The 23,553-nt window shown below is 35.0% G+C and overlaps 3 protein-coding genes across 3 annotated transcripts; all 3 read left to right on the top strand.

Annotated features, from left to right (window-relative positions):
* The first annotated feature begins 2,720 nt into the window (after positions 1-2,720).
* LOC141590678 (abscisic acid receptor PYL12-like) lies at positions 2,721-3,197 on the top strand. The gene has a single exon (XM_074411247.1). The coding sequence runs from the start codon at positions 2,721-2,723 to the stop codon at positions 3,195-3,197; it is 477 nt and encodes a 158-aa protein (XP_074267348.1).
* A 9,283-nt stretch (positions 3,198-12,480) lies between these two features.
* Positions 12,481-12,978, top strand: LOC141590677 (abscisic acid receptor PYL12-like). Its single transcript, XM_074411246.1, has one exon. The coding sequence runs from the start codon at positions 12,481-12,483 to the stop codon at positions 12,976-12,978; it is 498 nt and encodes a 165-aa protein (XP_074267347.1).
* Positions 12,979-16,341: 3,363 nt separating this feature from the next.
* LOC141592867 (cysteine protease XCP1-like) lies at positions 16,342-20,153 on the top strand. The gene is made up of 4 exons (XM_074413738.1): positions 16,342-16,979; positions 18,283-18,482; positions 18,901-19,527; positions 19,799-20,153. The coding sequence occupies exons 1-4, from the start codon at positions 16,538-16,540 to the stop codon at positions 19,931-19,933; spliced, it is 1,404 nt and encodes a 467-aa protein (XP_074269839.1). The 5' UTR covers positions 16,342-16,537; the 3' UTR covers positions 19,934-20,153.
* Positions 20,154-23,553: the final 3,400 nt, after the last annotated feature.

Genomic DNA, 23,553 nt, shown 5'->3' with positions numbered 1-23,553 from the left:
TTTTGAGTGTTTCAACGTTTTATGAAATAGTTCTTGGTTTTTAAGAGCTTTATGCATTTATTGTAATTTGTTAGTTGTCCCTTTGATTGTTCATCATTAATTCATTATATAGCCAAATGTAAATTATAAATTGTAAAGCAATAAGGATGATCATTAATAATTTGGTCTTTGTAGAAAAAGTTAATGATAAGTACTTGTATCACTAGGTTGAATTCCCAAAAAAATTAAGCTATCCGTCATTTTGAGAATTTTAAAATATATACTCGCATATTTTAAAAAGGGAGGGATCATAAGTTAAGATGGTTATTAGATTAATTTAAAGTAATTTTTGATAGAATTATGGATTGAGTTGAAAAATATATGTATACGAGTATAGATTTTGTAATACTAACTCGTATATTTTTATAAGCTCAATATCGTATATTTCTAAAAAAATTGGCTCCGCCATTTGGTTAAGCCTGCAACTTTACGACTTTGCAAAGAACAAGAGAAGCTCAAGTGATAAGAGCTCTCCTACCTCAACCTTGAAATTGGGGGTTCGATTCTTACTTGCGACATAGCGCCTTCATTTAAATAAAAAAAAAAGCCTTCACGACATTGCAGGACGAAAGACGAACGACCACCTACTTCGACCTAGCCCTACATACTTTTGATTCCAGGATCCGCCCTGCAACGATGCATGGATTATTGCATCTTTGCATGTGTATATCGTCGTCATGGATGAACTCTATTACCTGCATAGTGCATAACACAATTTCCTTTAATTTGATCGTGGCCAATTTTCTTGCCTCATATTTTGTAGAACGAAGTTTGGTGTATGATTTATGTCCAAACGTTAACTTTATATACTTTTAATTAATTAAGTAAATTTTGTATATTATTTCTTGTCAAGTTGTCATCTTATGTGCATTTTGACGTAATGTAGTGCGTCTTCTACACCAAAGTTCAAGTTGATTAGAGGACTGTAAATAACAGATTGAGGATAAATTATAATTTTTTTGTTGTTAATTAAATTTTAAAAATTTAAGACTCAATTTAAAATTCGTGATTGGTAAAATCTACTTCGTAAGTGGGAAAATGGATCTCATATATTATTGTAGAAAATTTCACGACTCATGAGAATTAATCAGTGAGTATAATTAATTGAAAATGAGTTGGCACCACCGAATGACACCTAATCTCGGCGTCATCCTCTCACATGTTATAAGTGAGGAATCCTACAATAATGGATGCATGTGAGAGGGTGACACTCAATCTCGACGCCATCCGGACCCGGTGACGCCCTATATGTGAATTATGGATTTTAATAATAAAATATCAGATTTTAAGAAACATTTCAAATTTGGGAATAAATATTGTTTTTTTTTTTTCCTTTTTTTTGGTGAAGGAAATAAAGATAGTCTAACCTAACAAATCAATTTAGCAAAAGATAGAATGTATCTCCGGAATATGCTAGAAATATTACTCAATTATTGTATTATAAATACCGTAATTATTTCATTAATAAAATCACCTCATTATATCGTATTATACCGTCTGACATCCATCACAAGCGTATAACCTCTCACAAGGAACAAGTAGGGGAGTAAGTGAGAGGGCAAGTGGAAGGAACACTGTGAAAGCCTGAAAGGTCACAAAACTCGTAACCGTCTTAAGCAAGACCGTCTGTTTGTAAATTGTCATGGCTATTTTAAAATTTATGGGATTATGACGTCAAGTTTTCTCCTCATAGGAGTACGTACGAGCTAGGAGTAAGAAATGCGTCGTGGAAGTAGGGCAGAAAAACAATCATTACGTGGCCGTTGCTCTTATAAAAGTTTGTTGTAGATCTTATAGCCATTAAAATTTTAGTAATTAAAAATTGCAAACTTGTATGTTAAGTTTTGACCATTAAATAATTAAATATTTAAATTCATAATAAATATTGATATGAATATCATCTACGAGTACTTCGTAAAACATTCAATATTAGTTGGTTTTTGAGATTACCAGTTTTATACCACTCTGAATAATATTTTCAATACATGTAATTCGTGACTGTTGGATATACGGAGTATATATTTTGAGAAATATCAATCAAAGGTTCAATATCAAATAAGATGAAAGGAGTAGAACTACTGTAGAAGTGAATAACTTACGTTAATTGTAATATCTAATATCGTCGGATTGGAATACTTTTACATATATATAAAAGTATTTATATATGTTTTGTTTTCTTTTATAATTTTTTGTTTAATGAAATAAACGAACCAAAATTTTACGAGTTGAAATACTGAAATACTTGTACGTACATTTAGAAAATGTGTCGATAATTACTTATTAGTCGTGAAATGTAATACCAAAATCACAAATTCTCACTTTATTTAGACGGACACTATCCGTCTAAAGCTGTAGACAAATAGTGTCTCTTTCACTGGATAGTGCAAGTGGGTCGGTAATTTTGTGAGAGAGTCACTATCCGTCTACAACACGAATTGGAATTTAATACACGGACCATATTTACATGAAGTCATGAAATTACGTACACGTGTAGAAACAAGTCAAACAACAATTTTTGTCTCCCTAGTCCCTACATACATGCAACTTTCATACGTACTATAAATATAAATAATCTCCATCATTACTTTCTAACTTAAATTTCACATTTTAAGAAAAAAAAAAAAAAAAGAAAAAAACTCTCTTTTAAAAACCAAAACATATAAAACAACGTGCACAATACAATGAACAAAAGGGCACCTACAAAAAAGTGTAGTTATACCTTAGAAAAAACAATAAACGCACCCTTAGATATAGTATGGTCAATAGTACGTCAATTTAATAACCCAAAAGCCTATAGATTTTTCATTAGGTCATGTTCATCGTCGACATCGGCCTCCGGTGACGACGTTTATCGTAAAATATCACATGTCTCGGGTTTTCCGGCGAAGACGAGTGTGGAGAGGCTAGATTTGCTAGATGATGAGATGCATGTCATGGTTTTTAGCCTTGTTGGTGGTGACCAAAGTCGTAGACTTGTTAATTATCAAGGCGTTATTTCGGTGCATGAAGATGGATATACGAAGAAGACTGTTGTACGAGAGAAATATACTGTTGACGTGGCAGAAGATGATGACGTGGAGGATGTACGTGTTTTTGTAGATACTATTGTTGGTCTTAATCTTAAGTCTTTGGCTCGTGTTGCCGAATGCCAAGAGTAGTATGAATGTATGATCTAGTAGTTCAATTGTTTACTATACGTAGCTAGGTATTAAATATAATTACGTCCTTGTTATTTTGTTTATCTATTTCATTTTGAAGTGTCTCAGTCAATTGTTTACTTATTTATTTTGGAAATGTACACTCAATTTGGTCCACTTGTTATCTAATAATTGGTCTTTGTGCCAAAAGCAAAGTTGGTTAGAGTATAAAATCGATCTTGGGACTCAGCTTAGGCTTTTGGTTCAGATGGTTTCTTGACATGGTATCAGAGCCAGTGTGACCAAAATGTCTAGAAACCATCTCAACTAAAAGCTTAAGCTTAAGTTGATGACTGGAGTCCCAAGATCGATTTTATACTCTAACAAAGGTAAACAAATGGTCAAGACGAAGGGAGTAATAGTTGGCTCAAAATAATACCGCTAGTAGTATAATGTTAAACATCGAGAGAAAGTAAAGCTCCCTCTGGACCAGACATGAACCGTGTTTTCCGTTATCTGAGAGCGGGGTGAGTGAGGTTTTCAGGCAATGGAGGGAAACCAAAGTTCAAAATCCCGGCCGAGTTGTATCGTATCGGCCGAGTTGTATCGGATTTTCACTCTACCGATACGAGATATCGCCCGAGAAATCATCGAGATTCTCCGCGATCCGTCCGTGACGACCGATTAAGGAGCGATTATACCGATACCGCGACTACGACCGATAACGAGATTTAAAACCATGAGGGAAACCCATGGTGTAATAAACAAGCATGATGATGAAACCGGCCGGAAACGGTTCAAGAATTTTAAGAGGAACTTGAGGCATTTTGTGGAGAGTAATTTGGATCGGAGCGGGTTTTTTTAAAAAAAAAAATTATTTCAAACACGCGGATTCACTAAAACGAAGTCATCGGTAAAGTAAATAAAATAGCTACAAACCCACAAAGATGTAAAAGGGTCTACAAAGGGGAAATTAAGTCCCTCAAAACATACATACAAATAAAGGTCCAAAACAAGTGAGTCTAAGCTACAAATAAGGTAAACATCGAAAGTGTTGACGCTCGCTAGCTCACACAAACCTCAACCCCATGAAGCACCAACTTATACCTGTCATTCATTAAAATGAATGCCACAGTCAGTGGGGAGTAACTCAAAATTCTGCTAGCCATATTACATCAAAACAAACGTAATAATTAAGAACGATATTAACTAAATACATTTCAATCCAACAATATAGAGAACTTGACATGAGAAACAAGGATGATTATTGAAGATACAGATTCATTAAGTCACAAAGACAAGGAATGTAACATAAATATATACATATGAACTAGAGTTGATCAAATGGTCCAGGCCCGCTAGCCCGACCCGGCCCAGTCCGATTTTTTCACGGGCATTGGCCTCGATTTTAGGCCCAAAAAGCCCATGGCCCGATTCATTTAATTGGGCCGGGTTTGGGCCGATGTTAAAGCCCGAATTTTGGCCCGGCCCGGCCCGAATATATACAAAACTTTCGATTTCATGTATGATTTAAGGATGTAAATCAGTGTTAGTAAAAAAAATAACAAATCAATTGCTATATATGTAGTTCATGAGCCGTACTAATTTTTTTTACCTATATTAGTGTTACAAGCCTTATTAATTTGCTTACCAATATTTATGTGATATCATTATTAGTGTGATAAGTCATTGATTTTGAGCCTAAGAACAACATATACTCTACTAAGTACTAAGTAGAACAATATAACAACGTAAAGTGAGCAAGGTGCTGAAATACGCGTTATGACGTAGCTAAAAATTGTGCACTTGGTTGTATGAGTCACCATAAACAAAAGGTACATGAAAGCTACTTTAAGTTTCTACTCCTTATATTGACAATACTAGGAAAAATTATATAGTTTTATACAAAACTTTTGCTAACAAATGCACAAAGTATTACATATTGAGGATTTTCAAATTTATTTGAAGAGTAAAGGTTATAAGCCCAAATCGGCCCGAATTAGCCCGAAGCCCGCTTTTAGTCCGCATGGGCCGGGTTTGGGCCAACAAAATAGGCCAGCATGTGTGGCCCGACCCGGCCCAGCCCAGCCCGCATGATTGGGCTTAATTTAATGATTAGGTCCGACCCAAACCCGGCTCAGCCCGGCCCATGATCACCTCTAATATGAACCTTCCTAGCTAACCTACTTATTCAAGCACAAGAACGACTCCCATAGTGAATGACATATGCAAAAATCATAACTTATGCAAGACTTTACATACCACTCTAGACTCAATTCCTCTTGGTAGGACGACGATAATAATACGGTCCTAGTCTAAACTTACTTGGCCAGACTCTCGGGATGGACATTTCCCGATTCTGACATGTAATAAACGTTTCGCATCCAAGACTCGAAGCAACAGAACGGAAGTCGAGTGCCCCGAATTCGGCAGAACGGCACAAAAGGAACGGAAAGAGTATGAGCAAACCAAACTCGGTACAACGACACGAGAGAGGCATAAAACAATGTCAAGCAAGTATATAATGCATAGTGACATTACCGTAAGAAGGCAACATACCCAACAATAAATGAGAGCCCATAAACATGACTCAAATGACCAATAAGAGCAAACATGGTAGACATGGGTGAAACATCCAAAAACCGTCATTAAACATGTAAATGAGACTTAGTTAAAGTTATTTAATATTAAACAAGTGCTAAAATACCATGCATAAGCATTAGAACCAAGGTTAAAATGAATAACCAACAAGGAACTTAAACCCCAATTCAAAACAACAAGTTTAGAACTCGACTAACATAGGTCAATCTCAAACGGTCATAACTTGAGTTCTAGACATGAGAATAAGGTGAAACCAATTGGAGGTGATAGTTTATCCTCTTACGGTTCTAACGATAGGTCATAAACTCGAAACAGGCAAGAAATAAGGGAGTTATAACCATTTTACGAAAACTTGTCAGACTGAAACCGCAACCTACGGTGGGGGCCGCAATCTGCGGTTCTCCTTTGGTACCAGACTGTTGCACGACAATTTCCTGCGTTTTCCCAAAGTCGATTTCTACCAAATTTTCGTCCCAAATTCATCCAAAACATGCTTGTAAGAACAATATAATGATGCATAATACAAAATTACAAACCACAAGAATGTAATTATCCCACATCTCGATGGATTCAAGCACAATACTTTATCCAAAATCACAAATTATCCAAATTATTATTATTATTATTAGGGTTTTTTGATAACTTATACCTTGAATAACTCACTTTTTCAAATCTTATACCTAAGATAACTTTCCTTAAAATCTTATACCTAAAATAAAATTTTGTTCCAAACTTGATACCAAATATCGAAAAAAGTTCTGAATTAACAATCTTTTCCTTACTAATTAAACACCATCATCCTTTTCCCACCTATTAACCCGCACATCCACAATTACCACCACTAAAAACCATCAAATTAGTAAGGGCAAAATCGTCAATTTATGGCATTTTTTTAAGATTTGGTATCAACTTTGGAAGAAAATGTTATTTTAGGTATAAGATTTTAAAGAAAATTATCTTAGGTATAAGATTTGAAAAAACGAGTTATTCAAGGTATAAGTTATCAAAAAACCCTTATTATTATTATTATTATTATTATTATTGTTATTGTTGTTGTTGTTGTTGTTGTTGTTGTTGTTGTTGTTGTTGTTATTATTATTATTATTATTATTTCAGTTCAGTTCAGATAAGTTCAGTTCAGTTCAGTTCAGGTATATTAAATTCAGTTCAGTTCATTTCATTTCAGCTCCATTAAATTTAGTTAAGACAATTTCAATTCAAAAGAACATGGCCTAAATCGACAGTACATTGTATTGAAGACAAGGGAGAAGAGACAATTTGTCAATTAAAGTGTTGATGGTTTACAAAGATTCTGGTGATCACAAATTATAAAATAAAACGTTTTTTTATATCATGAAACGGTTTATTTTCATAAAAATTATTCATTTATTGTTAACAAATGCGTTTTTTAAGTTTATATGATCGTTTTACACAATAATTACTGTTTAGTAAATGTCATGGCCGACTTTATGGGTGTTCAACCCGTTTAACTGAACAAGACCCCCAAAATTTTGGGGCCCCATAAATGCCCAGCTAGCAGCTGTTTAGATACATATACCATTTTCAGCAATTACAACTCATCAAACATGATGTAGCCTAGCGGTATTTGTCTGGATGTTTTGCTTGGACGACCGGGGTTTGATTCTGTTAAGATTATAGAGGGGAGACGATAATAAGGGAGAATGTATTATTGATTGATATTTCTGATTGAATACATGTATGGTGTATATATAATAAACCTATTAGCATAAACCCTAGACGATAGCCGTCACTTTCAAACCCTAGATGATAGCCAGCCTTAATGGGCCTAATATCCTAATCATTTCTCCCGCAATCGTAAAAGCGCGATACATAGTATTTAACTTTACGATTGGAGAAATACAAAAGGAAAAAAAAATGAAATCTTCAATTTCTTCGATCTTCAGTAATCTTTTTCGTTTTCAAAGGTAGAAAATTTATTCGAACAAGAACGTTAAGCTTTTCGGACTTGTCGAATATCAAATAATTTGCTAGGAACACTAATCGGACCTAAACAAATTTCAGTCAAACGGAAAATTATCCGTCAATTTCAAAATATGGAGAACGCTAAGTTTTTCGAACTCCATATAGATCTAAATCACCATCATGGTGATTAAAATTGCGTAACTCGCCAGTCAGTTTTTAATTTGTACCATATTAAACGAAGTAGAAGACTTGTAAATTTCAAAGAGACAGAAAATTCTTAATCCCTCGTCAAAATCAAAAAAACAAGATGTGGATATCTTGAACAAAGCAAGTATAAAATATCCACACCATAGATGGAAAATGAGGAAAGCAGTGCTAAGAAAAACTACGTCCTGACAATTGAAACGCAGTATCAAACAAACAAAGATCAAAACTTTTTTTTTTTTTTTTTTTTTGAATTCAAACTAGAAATTATTATTTGTGGTTGAAAATCCTACCGGTGGGTGTAAATTTCCGGCCACTCACCGGTAAGAATGCGGAAGCGGTTTATAGAGACCTCAAGATCGAGGCTCTGATACCATGTTAAGATTATAGAGGGGAGACGATAATAAGGGAGAATGTATTATTGATTGATATTTCTGATTGAATACATGTATGGTGTATATATAATAAACCTATTAGCATAAACCCTAGACGATAGCCGTCACTTTCAAACCCTAGATGATAGCCAGCCTTAATGGGCCTAATATCCTAATAGATTCTCCTTAACCTTAATTTTTACCATTAATTTTGTATCAAAAGTTAGAGGAAATGGTTTCAGGGCAATGTATATTATATTATTATGTGAGCTTTTGTAGAAGTCAATCAAGCATCTTAGAGAGTTATATTGGCTTTTTTTATACCAACTTTTTTTTTTAAGGTTACTCATCTATAGTAGATATACCAACTTTTTTTGGTATGTACTAAAAATTATTTTATATTTATACATTAATAAAGGTATACTAATTAGGGTTTAAATTTACGATGTCGCACAGGGCCCCAAAATATCGAAGACGGCCCTAGTAAATGCGTAAATAAGTAATTCGAATTAACAACTTTTGCATGAAAGTATGAAACTCTAAACGTACGTGTCATATAGACAAAGTGCATGCGAAGGCAAAGTGCATGGGAAGGCAAAGAGATTGTATCCACAATTGGAACTATTTGCATGGTTGCAACGTTGCATGCATCATCAATTTTCATAAACTAATTTCCTTTTATTGGGGCTACTTTATTATAATGCTATGATTTTAGTTAATTATTAATTTGTCCATATTAATTTTGTCATCTTATTAATTGTATGATAATAATAAAAATACATGAGATTTATATTTATAGTTGTTTACTTTCCTAACCCTAATTAAGGTAATAATTCTATTTCAATTCCTATTACTATTTCTGTTTCGGTCATTTGTTGTCTTTTTCTATTTGAGGTGTCTCAGTCAATTGTTGTCCTTTCTATTTTAAGAATGAACTTGATGAGCAATTTGATCATTCACACTCAATTTGGTCGACTTGTCATTTAGTAATTGACCCCCTCCTGTTTCCTTGATCTTTGTGCCAAAATCAAAGGACCACAAATAATCGGGACGGAGGGAGTACTAGTTTGGAAATCCGTAAGATGCAGGGGGCTCACATTAGGATCATCTATAACAATATATAATTAAGTTGATCAAAAAGTCCAAGTAAGCTGAATCCGAGATGAAATAAAATTTCATGGTTGGTGTAGTTGATGACCGATAAATTATTTGTCATTTTAATATAAAAATGAATGGTGTTACGTAAAACAACATGAATCATAATTACATGTATCTAGTGTGTTAGGAGAAAAAGTTAGATCTCTAACAAAAGAACTTTACCTTGACTATCTACATTTAAGAGTATTTAAATTTGTGAAAACTTCTTTGTAGACAATATTTCTCGTGTGGCGTTTGTATGTATGTTCCCTATCATCAATGTAGAACTTTAAATCCCTTGGGTGACGTTGTTCTTGACGTAGCTACGTAAAGCTGACCACGACAAAAAATGATTTCGGCGTATAAACTCCAATCAACATGGTTCGATCAGCGATTGTTCGTGACTTATTGATGGTCATGGCATAACATGGTCTTAATTGATATTGTCTTCGCTTTAGTATGAAAGAGATCTTTGTATCCGAGGATGTCATCATCTTGGGCATCAGTATCTTTTGGCCGACTTTGAAGCTTTTAATTATTGTCTCTTCATGAATTTGTCCAGACAACTTATAAGACGGGTGCCGTTACAAACTGACGTCTCTTTGTCCTAGGTGTTGATTAGTGATGGAAACTGTTGTTGTTAATAGCAATGAATTTCCCTCCAATTGTTTTTACTAATTACAGCAAATTGATGGTTGGCAGTTTTGTTGGATTCTAAGATTTGTCAGCAAAGTTGATGGTTTCGGCAGATAAAATTGGGGATATTAAGTAAGATGGTATTACACTATGAGACGGTTCCATTGTATAAAAAAAATAAAGCAATAAGTGAATAGTTATGTTACAAAAGTAAACCGTTTTACCGGGTGAACTCGTCTTATTCTACTCCTTCCGTCCCGGTCAATAATTGTTGTCATTTGGTTTTGGCACAAAGACCAAGGAAAGAGGAGGGAGTCAGTTACTAAATGACGAGTGGAACAAATTGAGTTTGAATGATCAATTTGCTCATCAAGTTCATTCTTAAAATAGAAAAGACAACAATTGATTGAGACACCCAAAAATAAAATAGGACAACAAATGATAGGGACAGAGGAGTATAATTTATGTAATTTTGATGGATAGTCATATAGTAGAACTATTCCAATAAATATACCAATCGTTGGTTAGCGTGAGTGGTAGCGTGCAAAAATGTTGCTTGGTAGGAGAAGTCGTGGATCGATCCCACAACTGCGATTGGGAGGGGTTTAAATACCGTAATCTTTGGACACGCCCCGAAATCCGGATTAGTCGGCCAAATGTGGTTCGGATTACCGGATGGTTTAGACCAAAAAAAACTATTCCAATAAATATGTTTTCGAGAAAACAGAAAAAGTTGATACTAATATATTCTCAATTATTTATTTATTTTATTTTTTGAGAAGAAGACTCTCAATTATTGTTCAAAATATCTTTTATGAAGTTAGGCTTTCAACATAGAAAATAATATGTATATAAAATTACTATTAAAGTGTTGTACTGAAGTGCACAATGAAAGTAAAGTTGAAGATTATCCTTAAAGGGAGAATGAATGTATTTTTAAAGGTGGTGTTCTTGGATATGCGATTCAAGTATGCTACACGAGTACACGTCAAATTAGTGTGTGTACGTTGCCTATGTTTGGTGTCTGCAATTTAGCTAGGGTTGATCACGGTATTCGGAAACATAATTAACATTTAAATGACAATCGCCTTACTTGTAAATTGTAATATTGAATGTATTTATAAAGAAGTTAAGTAGGGAAAAAATTTGAACATTATATTACTAATTATGGTAGATATGAGTTTTAACTCTAATTTATCATAATATATTATATTCTCAACAAACTGTCTCTATTAACTTCTTATCATGTGCCCTAAGGACACATGTTTGAAAATCCGATTTATAAATAGCAAATGTAAAAAGAATAAACATCAATATATAACAAACTACTGTATTTATTTAACTACTACTCCGTATATAGCTATTGTTCAAGATATATAAACATACATCTAATATACCATACGTCCATACATGAAATTTTATAGTGACTCAGATCGTCATATACATGCTATAAGATGTGTTTGTACTTCCTCCGTTCAACTCCACTCTACCACTTTGTTTTTTCACGTTCACCAACGCGTATTTTATGCAGTAAATATCGTTAGCTACGTATTTGCAAAAATTATAAAAGTTAGATATTTTTAATGTACTCGTAAAGACGAATCAAACAAGATGTCACATGAATATATTTTCACTTATGTATTGAGAGAAAATTAAGATTGAACATGCACTTGTGAATAGTATAGAAAATGGAAATAGGTAGAGTCGAATTGAATGGAGGAAGTATTATCTATGTCAAATTAGGTCTCTTATTAGTTTTACATAGATTCCTAAATATTATTGGTTATTTTTATTTATTATCTATTACTGCTCCCGTCTCATTCATTTGTTTTTCTTTTCTATTTTTATAAGGTACTTAAAATAATAGATATCATTGGAAAGTATTTTGGAAACACCATATTCTTATACGAAAGTTGAAATAATAATAATAATATTTTATGAGAGTAAGATTTTAATGACTAATTTCGAAGGATATGGAGACATCAACTGAACTGATGAGCAGAACTGAATGGAGCTGAACTGAACTGAATGGATCTGAGTTGAACTGAACTGAACTTAATGAACCTAAACATTTTAGAAAAACCCTTTTTTAATATATATCATTCTCATATTTTGAGACACTCATTTCTTTCTTCAATATCTCTCAAAATTTATGATTAAATATCATGATATATATATATACTCATATAAAATTTAACGGTAATATTTATAATTTTTAAACAAATATATCTTTATAGTAATTATTAAAATTAAAGACTCGTCTCGATAAAAACAAATCGTAATATAATTAAAAGACAAAACCAGTATAAATAAACACATAGCTTCGTAGCTTAAATTTTACATGCATGTAGAAACTTCTCCCGGAAAAAAAAAATAGGTTCGAACAAATTACAACCCTTAAAAAAAAAATGCACAATATTATGAACAAAGGGGAACCTTCAAAAAAGTGTAGTTATACCTTAGAAAAAACAATAAACGCACCCTTAGATCTCGTATGGTCAATAGTACGTCAATTTAATAACCCAAAGGCGTATAAAATTTTCATTAGGTCATGTTCATCGTCGACATCGGCCTCAGATGGTGGCGTTTATCGTAATATAGCACATGTAACGGGTTTTCCGGCGACGACGAGTGTGGAGAGGCTAGATGAGCTAGATGATGACATGCATGTCATGGTTTTTAGCCTTGTTGGTGGTGACCAAAGTCGTAGACTTGTTAATTATCAAGGCGTTATCTCGTTGCATGTAGATGAACGTACGAAGAGTACACTTGTAAGAGAGAAGTATACTGTTGACGTGGCGGAAGGTGGTGACGTGGAAGATGTACGTGTCTTTGTTGATACCATTGTTGGACTTAATCTTAAGTCTTTGGCTCGGATTGCTGAGGGTATGATACCTGGCGGTTAAAATACTCTCTATTTTCTAATTACGTATGCTTAAGATTTCATCTAACGGTGATCTGATGACGATAAATAAAGAGAAAAACAATGGTAAAAGAAATGTAAGAGAGAAAGAGATTCGACTACGAATACTCCAGTAGTACGTACACGTTTTCTTTACGTTGTTTATGTCGATAATTATTCCTGCTTATTACGAATAGTTGTCGAATATAAAGGACATTTTTCTTTTAAGCTTTTGAAGCGTTATAAAATGAGAATTTATGGAAGTTTGAAGTCTTTTTACTCCATGTACGTGTTCATGGCTCCATGCATGCATGACTAACTCTGCGTTGACTTCTAGGGAAACCTATCATTTATTCTCCATCTTTTTGTACGAGGTTGTACCTATCTAAGTTGTAATATGTAAACTACCAACTCATGGTTATCAAATGATCACTAATTATACGAGAAGACAGTGACGAACAGTAAGTAGAGTGTACATCTGATAATGTACTATCAGCAGTTGTATAATTTCTGAGCATTATACTAAAGTTTTTGAGTTTTGTTTTAAAAATTACGAGTTATACTATAAAGTTTCCGAGTTCATTCACTTAAACATTAAGTTCAAAAAATTACAATAAAACTCAAAAACATTACATATAAGCTTAGTTAAATTTGAGTTTTGACTGAAGAAAAGAAAAATAAAAATTTAACTTATAAATTTTAATAAGCTTATAACAAATACACATATGCTCAAAAATAAATAAAGTTAATAAATAAAGTTTGGGGTTGTAAACTCAGAAAAAATACACATATCCGCTCAAAAACAAATAAAGTTTGAGGTAGTACACCTGATGTATGTTCCTTTTTCCCAATGACGAGTAAACTCATCCGTTTTAATTATTTATTTATCTTTGTTTAAAACATAGATAATGATGACTAGTCTTTATAAATAGGTCGGTCATAACTCATACCTACTCCCTTCGTCCCAATCATTTGTTGCCCTTTGATTTTGGTACGAAGATCAAGGAAAGAGGAAGAGGTCAATTACTAAATGACAAGTTGAACAAATTGAGTGTGAATGATCAAATTATTCATCAAGTTTATTCTTAAAATAGAAAGGATAACAATTGACTGAGACACCTCAATATGGAAACACAAATAATGCCCGAGATAGAGGGTGTAACGTTTAGCAAGAAATTTACACCCAATCTAAAATTTGTCGACAAAACTCGGTAAATTATACCATGCACCCAGGTATATGATGCATGATACTCTCATTCAAATTAACTTTTTAATACTTTTAAATATTAAATTTTATAAATTAGAAAAATATGAAAATTATCACATTTCATTTACTTAAACATTAAGCTCAAAAAATTATAATAAAACCCAAAAACATTACATATAAGCTTAGTTAAATTTGAATTTTGACGGAAGAAAAAAAATTAAAATTAAAATTAAAATTAAACTTATAAACTTTAATAAGCTTATAAAAAATACACATATGTTCAAAAATAAATAAAGTCTGAGGTAGTAGTAAACTTGAGAAAAAATACACATATGATCAAAAACAAATAAAATTTGAGGTAGTACCCTGATGTATGTTTCTTTTTCCCAGTGACGAATAAATAACTCATCCGTTTTAATTATTTATTTATCTTTGTTTAAAACATAGATGATGATGACTAGTCTTTATAAATAGGTCGGTCATAGCTACTCCATCCCTCCGCCAAATCATTTGTTGCCCTTTGATTTTGGCACAAAGATAAAGGATAGAGGAAGATGTCAATTACTAAATGACAAGTGGAATAAATTGAGTGTGAATGATCAAATTATTCATAAAATAAAAAGGACAATATTTGACTGAGACACCTCAATATGAAAATACAAATGCCCGCGACAGGGGAAGTAATGTTTAGCAAGAAATTTACACCCAATCCAAAATTTGTCGACAAAACTCGGTAAATTATACCATGCACCCAGGTGTATGATGCATGGTACTCTCTCATTCAAATTTAACTTTTTAATACTTTTAAATCTTAAATTTTATAAATTAGAAAAAATATGAAAATTATACCATTATTCATAATTTTCTTTTCTCTATAATAGAGATCATATTTGATATATATTTGTGTTTATATTATATTAATAACACTCACTTATTCACATTACATAAGTAACCTATTCATAAGACTGAGATTTTCACATCATATAATTAACATATTCACGTAAATTAAAAATCATATTCTTAAAATTAGCTCACATATTCACAACTTATCATTTCATAAGAATAAAAAATGTATTCACTAAGCTAATCATAGATATTCATTTAATAAAACTATACATATTCACACAATAAATATTCTATGTATAAATTTTACTTTCACTTCGTCAAAAAAAAAAAATTTACTTCCACTAATCACATATTTACAACGTATAAATTTTACATTCATAGAGTATTATTGCATATTCACTAGATACAAGTTACAACATGTGAATATGTCACCTTAATTTTGTGAATATATAATATATCATAAATGAGCATAAAGTACATCAAATGTGTTCTCTATTTATAGAGTAAAAAAAAATATAAACACTAGTAATTACTTTTAATTTTTTTAAATAGTTATGACAAATATGACAAATGGGGCAGTTATTTAGAATAAGAGGGATTATTTTTTAGCCATTTAAATGAACGTACAATTTTTTAAAACTAGCACTACAATAGAAACACAAAGTCTCATTTGTGACGGCACGTATCCGTCACTTTGGAGTGACGGATACCATTTTCCCTCACAAATGACCCAAATAGAGGAGAGAAGTAAGCACATGAGGGTGCTCCACCTTGTCCCCCTATCCGTTTTGTGAGTGTCATTATCCATCACTTGCTCCGACCCGTTTTCATTTTGTTATCATTTTATCTCACAAAATATCCGTGTGGGGCCGGGGGTAGGGGTGGGGGATGGGGGTGTACACATGGTATTAGAATTGACAAAACTCGATCCACCGACCAACGTCAGGTCCGAATATAGACTCAAATCTGCCCCACCAAAATGTGGATCGAGCTTACATCGCTATTTATTGCGTGATATAAAAACATCAATTAGTCTTATTGACGATCACTTGTTGTTTATCTTATTATAAAAGTAGTAATATATTTAACCCGTTTACAACTTTAAACGGATGATATCCGTTTAAAAGTGAGATTTTGTGTAAAATCATACGCTAGATCTATCAACTAAAAACATCAACTAGATGATCTAGATCCAAAAAGTGATTAATTTTAAAAAAACTTTTTTTTGTGTGCTTATTGTATTTTTTTTTTTTTTTTTTGAGAGGGTGTGCTTATTGTAATTAAAAAAAACTAAACTCGTTCCAAATTACGCCTACCTGTACGTCAATCTGAAAGCTTAAAGAACATTAAAATAAAAATGTTCCTATGCTACATTAATATTTCAATTTCAACCATTTAAAAATATTGAACCGTTCTACACATTAATAAAAACCCAGAAAAAATGAACCAAATCAACGCTATTCGATCAATATAATCAACAAATCTTCAAAACTCATTGCATAATCCTCAAATGGGTACCCGAAAACCCACCCGTATTTGTGTTCTAATCATTTTGATTTGTACACTCAATGTTAGACCATCGATATCCTGGACCGGATTTGAACCGGGGTTTATGCGATCTGAGAATCGGGTCAGTGAGCTTTTCAGGAAATGGCGGGAAACCCACGGAGTAGAATACAAGCATGATGAGGAAACCGGCAAACGGTTCGAGAATTTTAAGAGGAATTTGAGGCATGTAGCGGAAAGTAAGTTGGACCGGGGGTTTTCGGTTGGGTTGAACCGGTTTGCGGATTTGAGTAATGAAGAGTTTAGGGAGAGGTATTTTGGGGGTGTGGAGAGCCCGGTTCGGTTGAGTCAATTAGGTGGTTTAGTCGGAACGTGTAACGGACCCTTGTACGTTGATTGGAGGGAGAAGCGTATGGGAGCTCCGGTCAAGGATCATGGGGTTTATGGTAATTTCACTTTTTCAACTTAATTTGTTATTACTAGTTGTACTTTGTCAACTCTAGAGTTTAGTCATCGCATTTTTGGCCTTAATTTTAGTTCCGTTATAATTTAGTTTAGTTCCGCTCCTATTTACAAAAATAAAAAAATTTAGTTTAGTTTAATTCAGTTTGAGCTGGAGTTAAAATTAGTTTAGTTCCGTTTAGTTTCAGTTCAGGTTTTAGGAGATTAGTTCAAATTCTTTAAGTCCGGATAGTATCAACCCAAAAACCCGGGACTGGACTTAATTAGAAAGTTTCTTGCTGTTTTTTTGCATTTGCTAACATAGCCTTTATGAACATAGTTCTAACTTATTAACTGTAATCTTGTACATATTCATTGTAATTCCGATTTGAAAGTTTGTAAGGGTGTTCAATTTTTAACCAGTTCACTATAAGTTTTTTCTGGCTTAATTTCAGCTCGTTTCATTTCTGCAGTTTATTTTTGTTTCATTTAGTTTAGTTCAACTCATCTCTTCACAAATTAACTCTTACTTCAGCTCTATTCAGTTCAGCTAAGTTCCATTCAATTAAGTTCACTACAGCTCGGCTCAATTCAGTTCAATTCAGCTCCTTTCAGCCGAAAAGAACTGGTGAATTGTGAATTGTGATAGTCTTCAAAATCTTTATATTCTAAAATGCGGTTGATATCACCTTAAAATACAGTAATGCAGTTGTGAATTGTGTGAGTCTTCAAAATATTTATCAATCGGTAATATGTTGTCATCATTACAGATCAACACGACCAAAAATCATATCGCCTCACGCCTTGATAGTGCCCGTTTAACAGTCTGTCCTGTAGTAGTTCTATACGTTTTCTTGGACCATCAATGTGTGTTTTTGTATTGCTGGTACGTCCTTCGTGTTGTCCTGTATTAATACTCCTAAGATACCACGCTAATCTTGTGACTGAGTCGTGCATCAAAGTCTAATCATGATCCTCTGAGCATGGCATACTGATAGTCCGTTGTCCTGCTCCAAGGATCGGATACATTCAGTAATCACCAACCGAGTTTCTTTTTTATCCCAGCTTGTACTGCATATTTGGTCCATATGTGAAATTCCGTAATTGGGTCAAGTACAACGGCTTTAATTATTTGGATAATAATCAATGTGCCGTAGTTATTCTCATCATTCCTTCTGCATCATGCTAAATATCTAGCAGTTCTGTCAAATTCTCAAATGAAGACGGTTTCTTGGTAATTTGTTAGAGACCGCCCTATTTACCACTAACTCCTCATTGATGCGTTTGATTCTTATGCATTCTCTTCAGTCAGGGACATCGAAGGAAGAACTGCGATCAACAACGAAGAACTTGTTGACAAGACCAACAATGGTTGTGATGGTGGTAACAATGAGTATGCATTTCAAAATCTTGAAATATCGGAGAACGCTCTACTGTGTGCGACTGTTAACCAGCCCATTAGAGTTGGTATCCATGGATCATCTGTTGACTTTCAGCTTTATACCGGGGTGAGTAATCAGTAATTGCCCTCATGGCTTATAATCTTATATACTTGTAGTACGATATGCCTTCAGTCATATCTCATAACTTGGCTTTTCGATGGATTTATGAACTTGACGGTTTGCTTATTTAGAAAAAGAAAGGAAATTGAACCCAAAGTCGGTGAAACTGCTAATGTGTTAAACGGACATTTAGGTTAATAAAGATCACAATTATATCGGTTGTTGACCCTATATAAGTATATGTGCTCATTGTTTATCAGTAATTTTACGAGTACTTCTTTTTTTTCTGAAAATGCTTCGACTTTAGACATCAGCCCTTAAGATAACCAGTAATTAGCTCAGTTCCGTTGTTGGATCCTACTTTTCATTTTAATCAGGAACTATTAATAGCGTATTGAATGCACATTTGACATGTTTGTCTTAGGGAGTTTTTGACGGTGAATGCTCAAGCAATCCAGATGACATTGACCATTCAGTATTGATTGTCGGCTACAACTCTGAAGGCGGGAAAGATTACTGGATAGTAAAAAACTCATGGGGTTCCGATTGGGGGATGGACGGCTACATGTACATAAGAAGGAATACCAACTTACCACACGGTCTTTGTGCCATCAATGCCCAAGCTTCTTATCCAACTCGGACACCTTCGATCGTGTCTCTTAATCTATCTCCATCTTCTGCTCCTCCACTTCCACCACCATCACCGTCACCTCCTCCACCCTCCTCTTCACCACCACCTCCTCCTCCTCTATCTTCTCCTCCACCACCACCGCCTATTCTATCTTCTCCTCCACCACCACCGCCTATTCTATCTTCTCCTCCACCGCCGCCATATCATCCTTCGTCTCCACCTCCTCCCTCGCCTCACCACTGTGGTGATTACTCTTACTGTACCCAAGGGCAGACGTGTTGTTGTCTCTATAAGTTTTCCGGGTTTTGCATGATACATGGTTGCTGTGACTATGTCGATGGTGTGTGCTGTTCTGGAACCGACTACTGCTGTCCTCGAGAGTATCCTATTTGTGACACCGATGAAAATTTATGTCTCAAGGTACTCATCTTGCATTATTGTTTTCATCTAGTTTCCGATTCATTTTCTTGCCAGATGTTTGGCTTTCATATTATGTTTCACTCCCCTTTTGTTTTTCACTTTTTTTTTTTTTTTTTCCGCATTTTTGAGGTGTGCGTTCACCCATGGACGGTTCTAAAGGATGATTCATGTCAGCCGACCCCAAATCATTTTGGGATTAAGGCTCTGATGTTGTTGTTGTTGTTGTCGGAGAAATATAATCTGATATCCTGATCAACCTCATGTCTTGTAGAAATCAAGAGACTACCTTGGTGTGCCGGCAAGAAAAAAGAATCTGGCAAAACTCAAGTTACCTTGGAGAAAGATTGAAGAACGCAAGGAAATGACTTACGAGCCCCTGCAATGGAGAAAGGCGGCAATGCGCTAATGTTTAGGATGGCGAATAAATTCTTCTATTAATATTTGCATTCTCAATCTTATACTTCATTGTACTTGAAAATTTATGTTGAGATGAACTATGAAGATTAGGAGCAAAATGATGTGTAAATGGGATTAAGGGTGTTTGTACAGAATGCAGTCTGAAGGTAAGATCACACTGTCTCGTACTGTCTTTCTGTTTACGGTAATGAAACAATGTCTTCAGTGTCTTCCCGTAAGCACAAGGGAAAGATTACGTATATCCGACTTTGATAACCTTCTTAGAGTGGAAGCCTTTTTGGAGGCAATGAACAAATGGTGATTGACAATTGACAAATTCATGTAACCAAGATCCATGCCGGCAAAATTTGAGCCGAACGCTTGGTTCAAACTCGGCTGAAAAAATACTTTGGGCCGGCCCATGGCCTTTTATGGGCCAAAATGGAGGTCCAAGCCCAAAAATAAGCGGACTAGATTGGGTTAGACCAATGAAATTGGCTGGATTATTCGAACAGGTACTGCAAGGATGAACGTATAAGTACTTGGACCGGGACTGTCCCTTAGTTGGGTCATGAGCGAAAATGATAATATGAAATTAGTCACTGTAGGTGAAGATTAACTATGAAAGGATAATGAAAAACACATACAAAAGTGTATAGAGTAGAAATCAAATGTGTTTCTCTCTTAAATCATGAGATCAGGGTTCGATCCCTGTCCATGGGAATGAAGCAGACTCTTTGGTGTTTGGTCAGCCGTTTATCTCTTCGTAAGAGCACCCGCGGCGAGAGGATTATACACTGTTGTTGACGGTGGACACTCCGGTTTACACGAAAAAAAAAAGTATATGGAGTAGAATAATGGTATTACAAAAAAAAATTAAGGGATTTTCTCGCTTGTACCCCTCAACTTATTCGCTTTTTAAGATGTACCCCTCTTTTTGTGCAAAAGAAGATGGGCAGTTCTGAAGGAGGTGAATGTAGTTTTCAAGGGAGTGGCTACAAAGGTCACAACAGAGGAGGGAGTGATGGAGTGGGAGAAAAGAGTGGCTTTGTCGGGAATTTTGTCCGACTAGATCAACCACGCAAGAAGAAAGATATGTTATTCGAAAGATGCAGAAACAAAAGGAGAATAGAAATACCAGACGAACTAGAAGCGATCAGAAATTAGAACCCCTAAGTAGTGCCGTGGTAGAACCCACTGCCTTGAAAACTATTTCTCCGGTACGACCGTGGTGGCGATCAACTAGTGCCGGTAGTTCCCCAAGGTTAACACTACAGTTCCCACGCAGTCCCGTCCACTCGGAACTGTGAGACTTGGAACGAAAAATAATTGTCTTTGCCCAGAAATAATATAAGAAGAGAAGAGGAGAAAGAAGAGAGGAGAGTGATTGTTTTTGTGTATTCTGCAATGTGTTCCCGTTGCTCTATTTATAGGAAAGAAGAGCAGGTAGAGGAACAAAAACGTGTTCCTAAACCGCAGGCAACAAACCGAGAAAGTGGGAGTAAGACTCTCTCCCACTAACAGTCATGTTGACTGACTGTTAACACAAAAACAAGCCCATTAACACACAAGAGCAAAAAGGTAAAAAGGGGCCTTTGGCCCGCACCGCAGGTGCTCTACCCAAACCCGAGCCCGAGCTCGAGCCGGGCCGGCGCGCGCGCGCGTGTGTGTTTGGACCCAAACCCACTGGCCCAATACTCCCAACAAAAGCCTCCTTGGTCCACACAATTAACTAGTGGAGGACACTAGTTAATATAAACTGACCAAACAATCCTTCACCCACCGATGTGGGACAAAGAAATGGAAACTTGGAAAAACCAAGTGGCTTTACAGTCATCAATTCCAACAATCCCCCACAGATGGCGAAGAAAAGCAAAGAAAAGAAATTTCTGGGTAAAGGAAGGATTGGATACTTAGGTATCAATATCTTTCGATTTGAATTGACACTTTAGTGCAATGAGGAAACAACTTACTTACAACGAGAGAATATCTTGCGATTTGAATTCCTAGGTGAGCTTGGTCGATACCCCCACAACACATATCATACCTTGATTAAGATCGTTCCGCGAAAGTGCAACGCGCTCTTTTAGAGCTATGCGTTTACCTCGGTACTAATAGATGTGTTCAGAAGACTTCTCATAGTCTAATGATCGTTACACCTACGTAGGTGACTCAAGTGCTTCTCAATAGCACTTTTCACATGAGTCATTAAGGACCTAAGTCCAACCTGGTGTATTATCCATCAAGTGCGTCTCAAAAGCACCACCATAAAGGCTATGAATCATACAACGCCATAGGAATAGAAGCTTTAGACCTAGTCAAGTCTCACTCTTGACCTAAGGACTTAAGCCCCATTCCCCTCGACGTATCAACGACTAGTCTCCTAGCCAGCCCTTTAGTAAAGAGATCAGCAAGATTGTTTTCGGACTTCACATAGTCCAAAGCAATCCATCCATTGTCTTGGAGTTGTCTAACTGCAGCGTGCCTTATTCGAATGTGTCTCTTTTTTTAATTGTAGACACTATTCTTTGCAACACCAATAGCAGCCTGCGAGTCACAGTGTAGGGAGACCGGTGTTAGCCGTCCGCCCCATACGACTGGTATATCAGCTAAAAGGTTTCTCAACCATTCAGCCTCTTGTCCTGCCAACTCAAGAGCTATGAACTCAGATTCCAATGGTAGAGCGTGCGATACAAGTCTGTTTTGAGGACTTCCACGATATAGCACCTCCACCCATGGTAAAGACATAACCACTAGTAGAACAGATCTCATCGTTACTGCAACCTTGATTCGCATCACAATATCCCTCTAACACAGCAGGAAATTTACCATAATGCAAACATAAGTCAACTGTTCCTTTTAGGTATTTTAGTAAACGACGAAGAGCATTCCAGTGTTCATTACTAGGGTTATGTGTATAACGACTCAGTCTACTAACTGCATAAGCAATATCTAGTCGAGTACAGTTCATTAAAAACATCACACTACCTAGGATTTTAGCATACTCTTCTTGGGAAACACTCTTGCCCAAGTTTTTACACAATGGTACACTAGGATCACAGGGTGTTCTAGCAGGCACATCATCACAGGAGTTAAACTTCCTCAACACTTTTTCAACATAATGAGATTGACTTTGACAGATTCCATTGGGGTTTCGGATGACCTTAACTCCTAGGATAACATCAGCTTCTCCTAAGTCTTTCATCTCAAATTGTGATGACAAAAATTCTTTGGTTCTAATTATCACCTCCAAATTATTACCAAGTATTAACATGTCAAACATATAGGCATATAATTACACAATCAGATCCCATCAATTTTGAATAAACACATGAATCAGAATTGTTAATCGCATAGCCATTACTTATCAAAGTGTTGTTAAATTTCTCATACCACTGTTTAGGTGCTTGTTTCAGTCCATAAAGTGACTTGTTCAGTTTACACACTTTACTCTCTTGACCCTCAATCACAAACCCTTCAGGTTGAGACATATAGATCTCTTCCCTTAGTTCACCATTCAAAAAAGCAGTTTTAACATCCATCTGATGTATAACAAGGTTATGAATAGCAGCTAAGGCGACAAGAGTCCTAATAGTCGAAATTTTGGACACGGGAGAGTAAGTATCAAAA

Source organism: Silene latifolia, chromosome 7, assembly GCF_048544455.1.
Source record: "Silene latifolia isolate original U9 population chromosome 7, ASM4854445v1, whole genome shotgun sequence".
NCBI classification, from domain to species: Eukaryota; Viridiplantae; Streptophyta; class Magnoliopsida; order Caryophyllales; family Caryophyllaceae; genus Silene; species Silene latifolia.
This window is presented reverse-complemented; position numbering and strand designations above follow the sequence as displayed.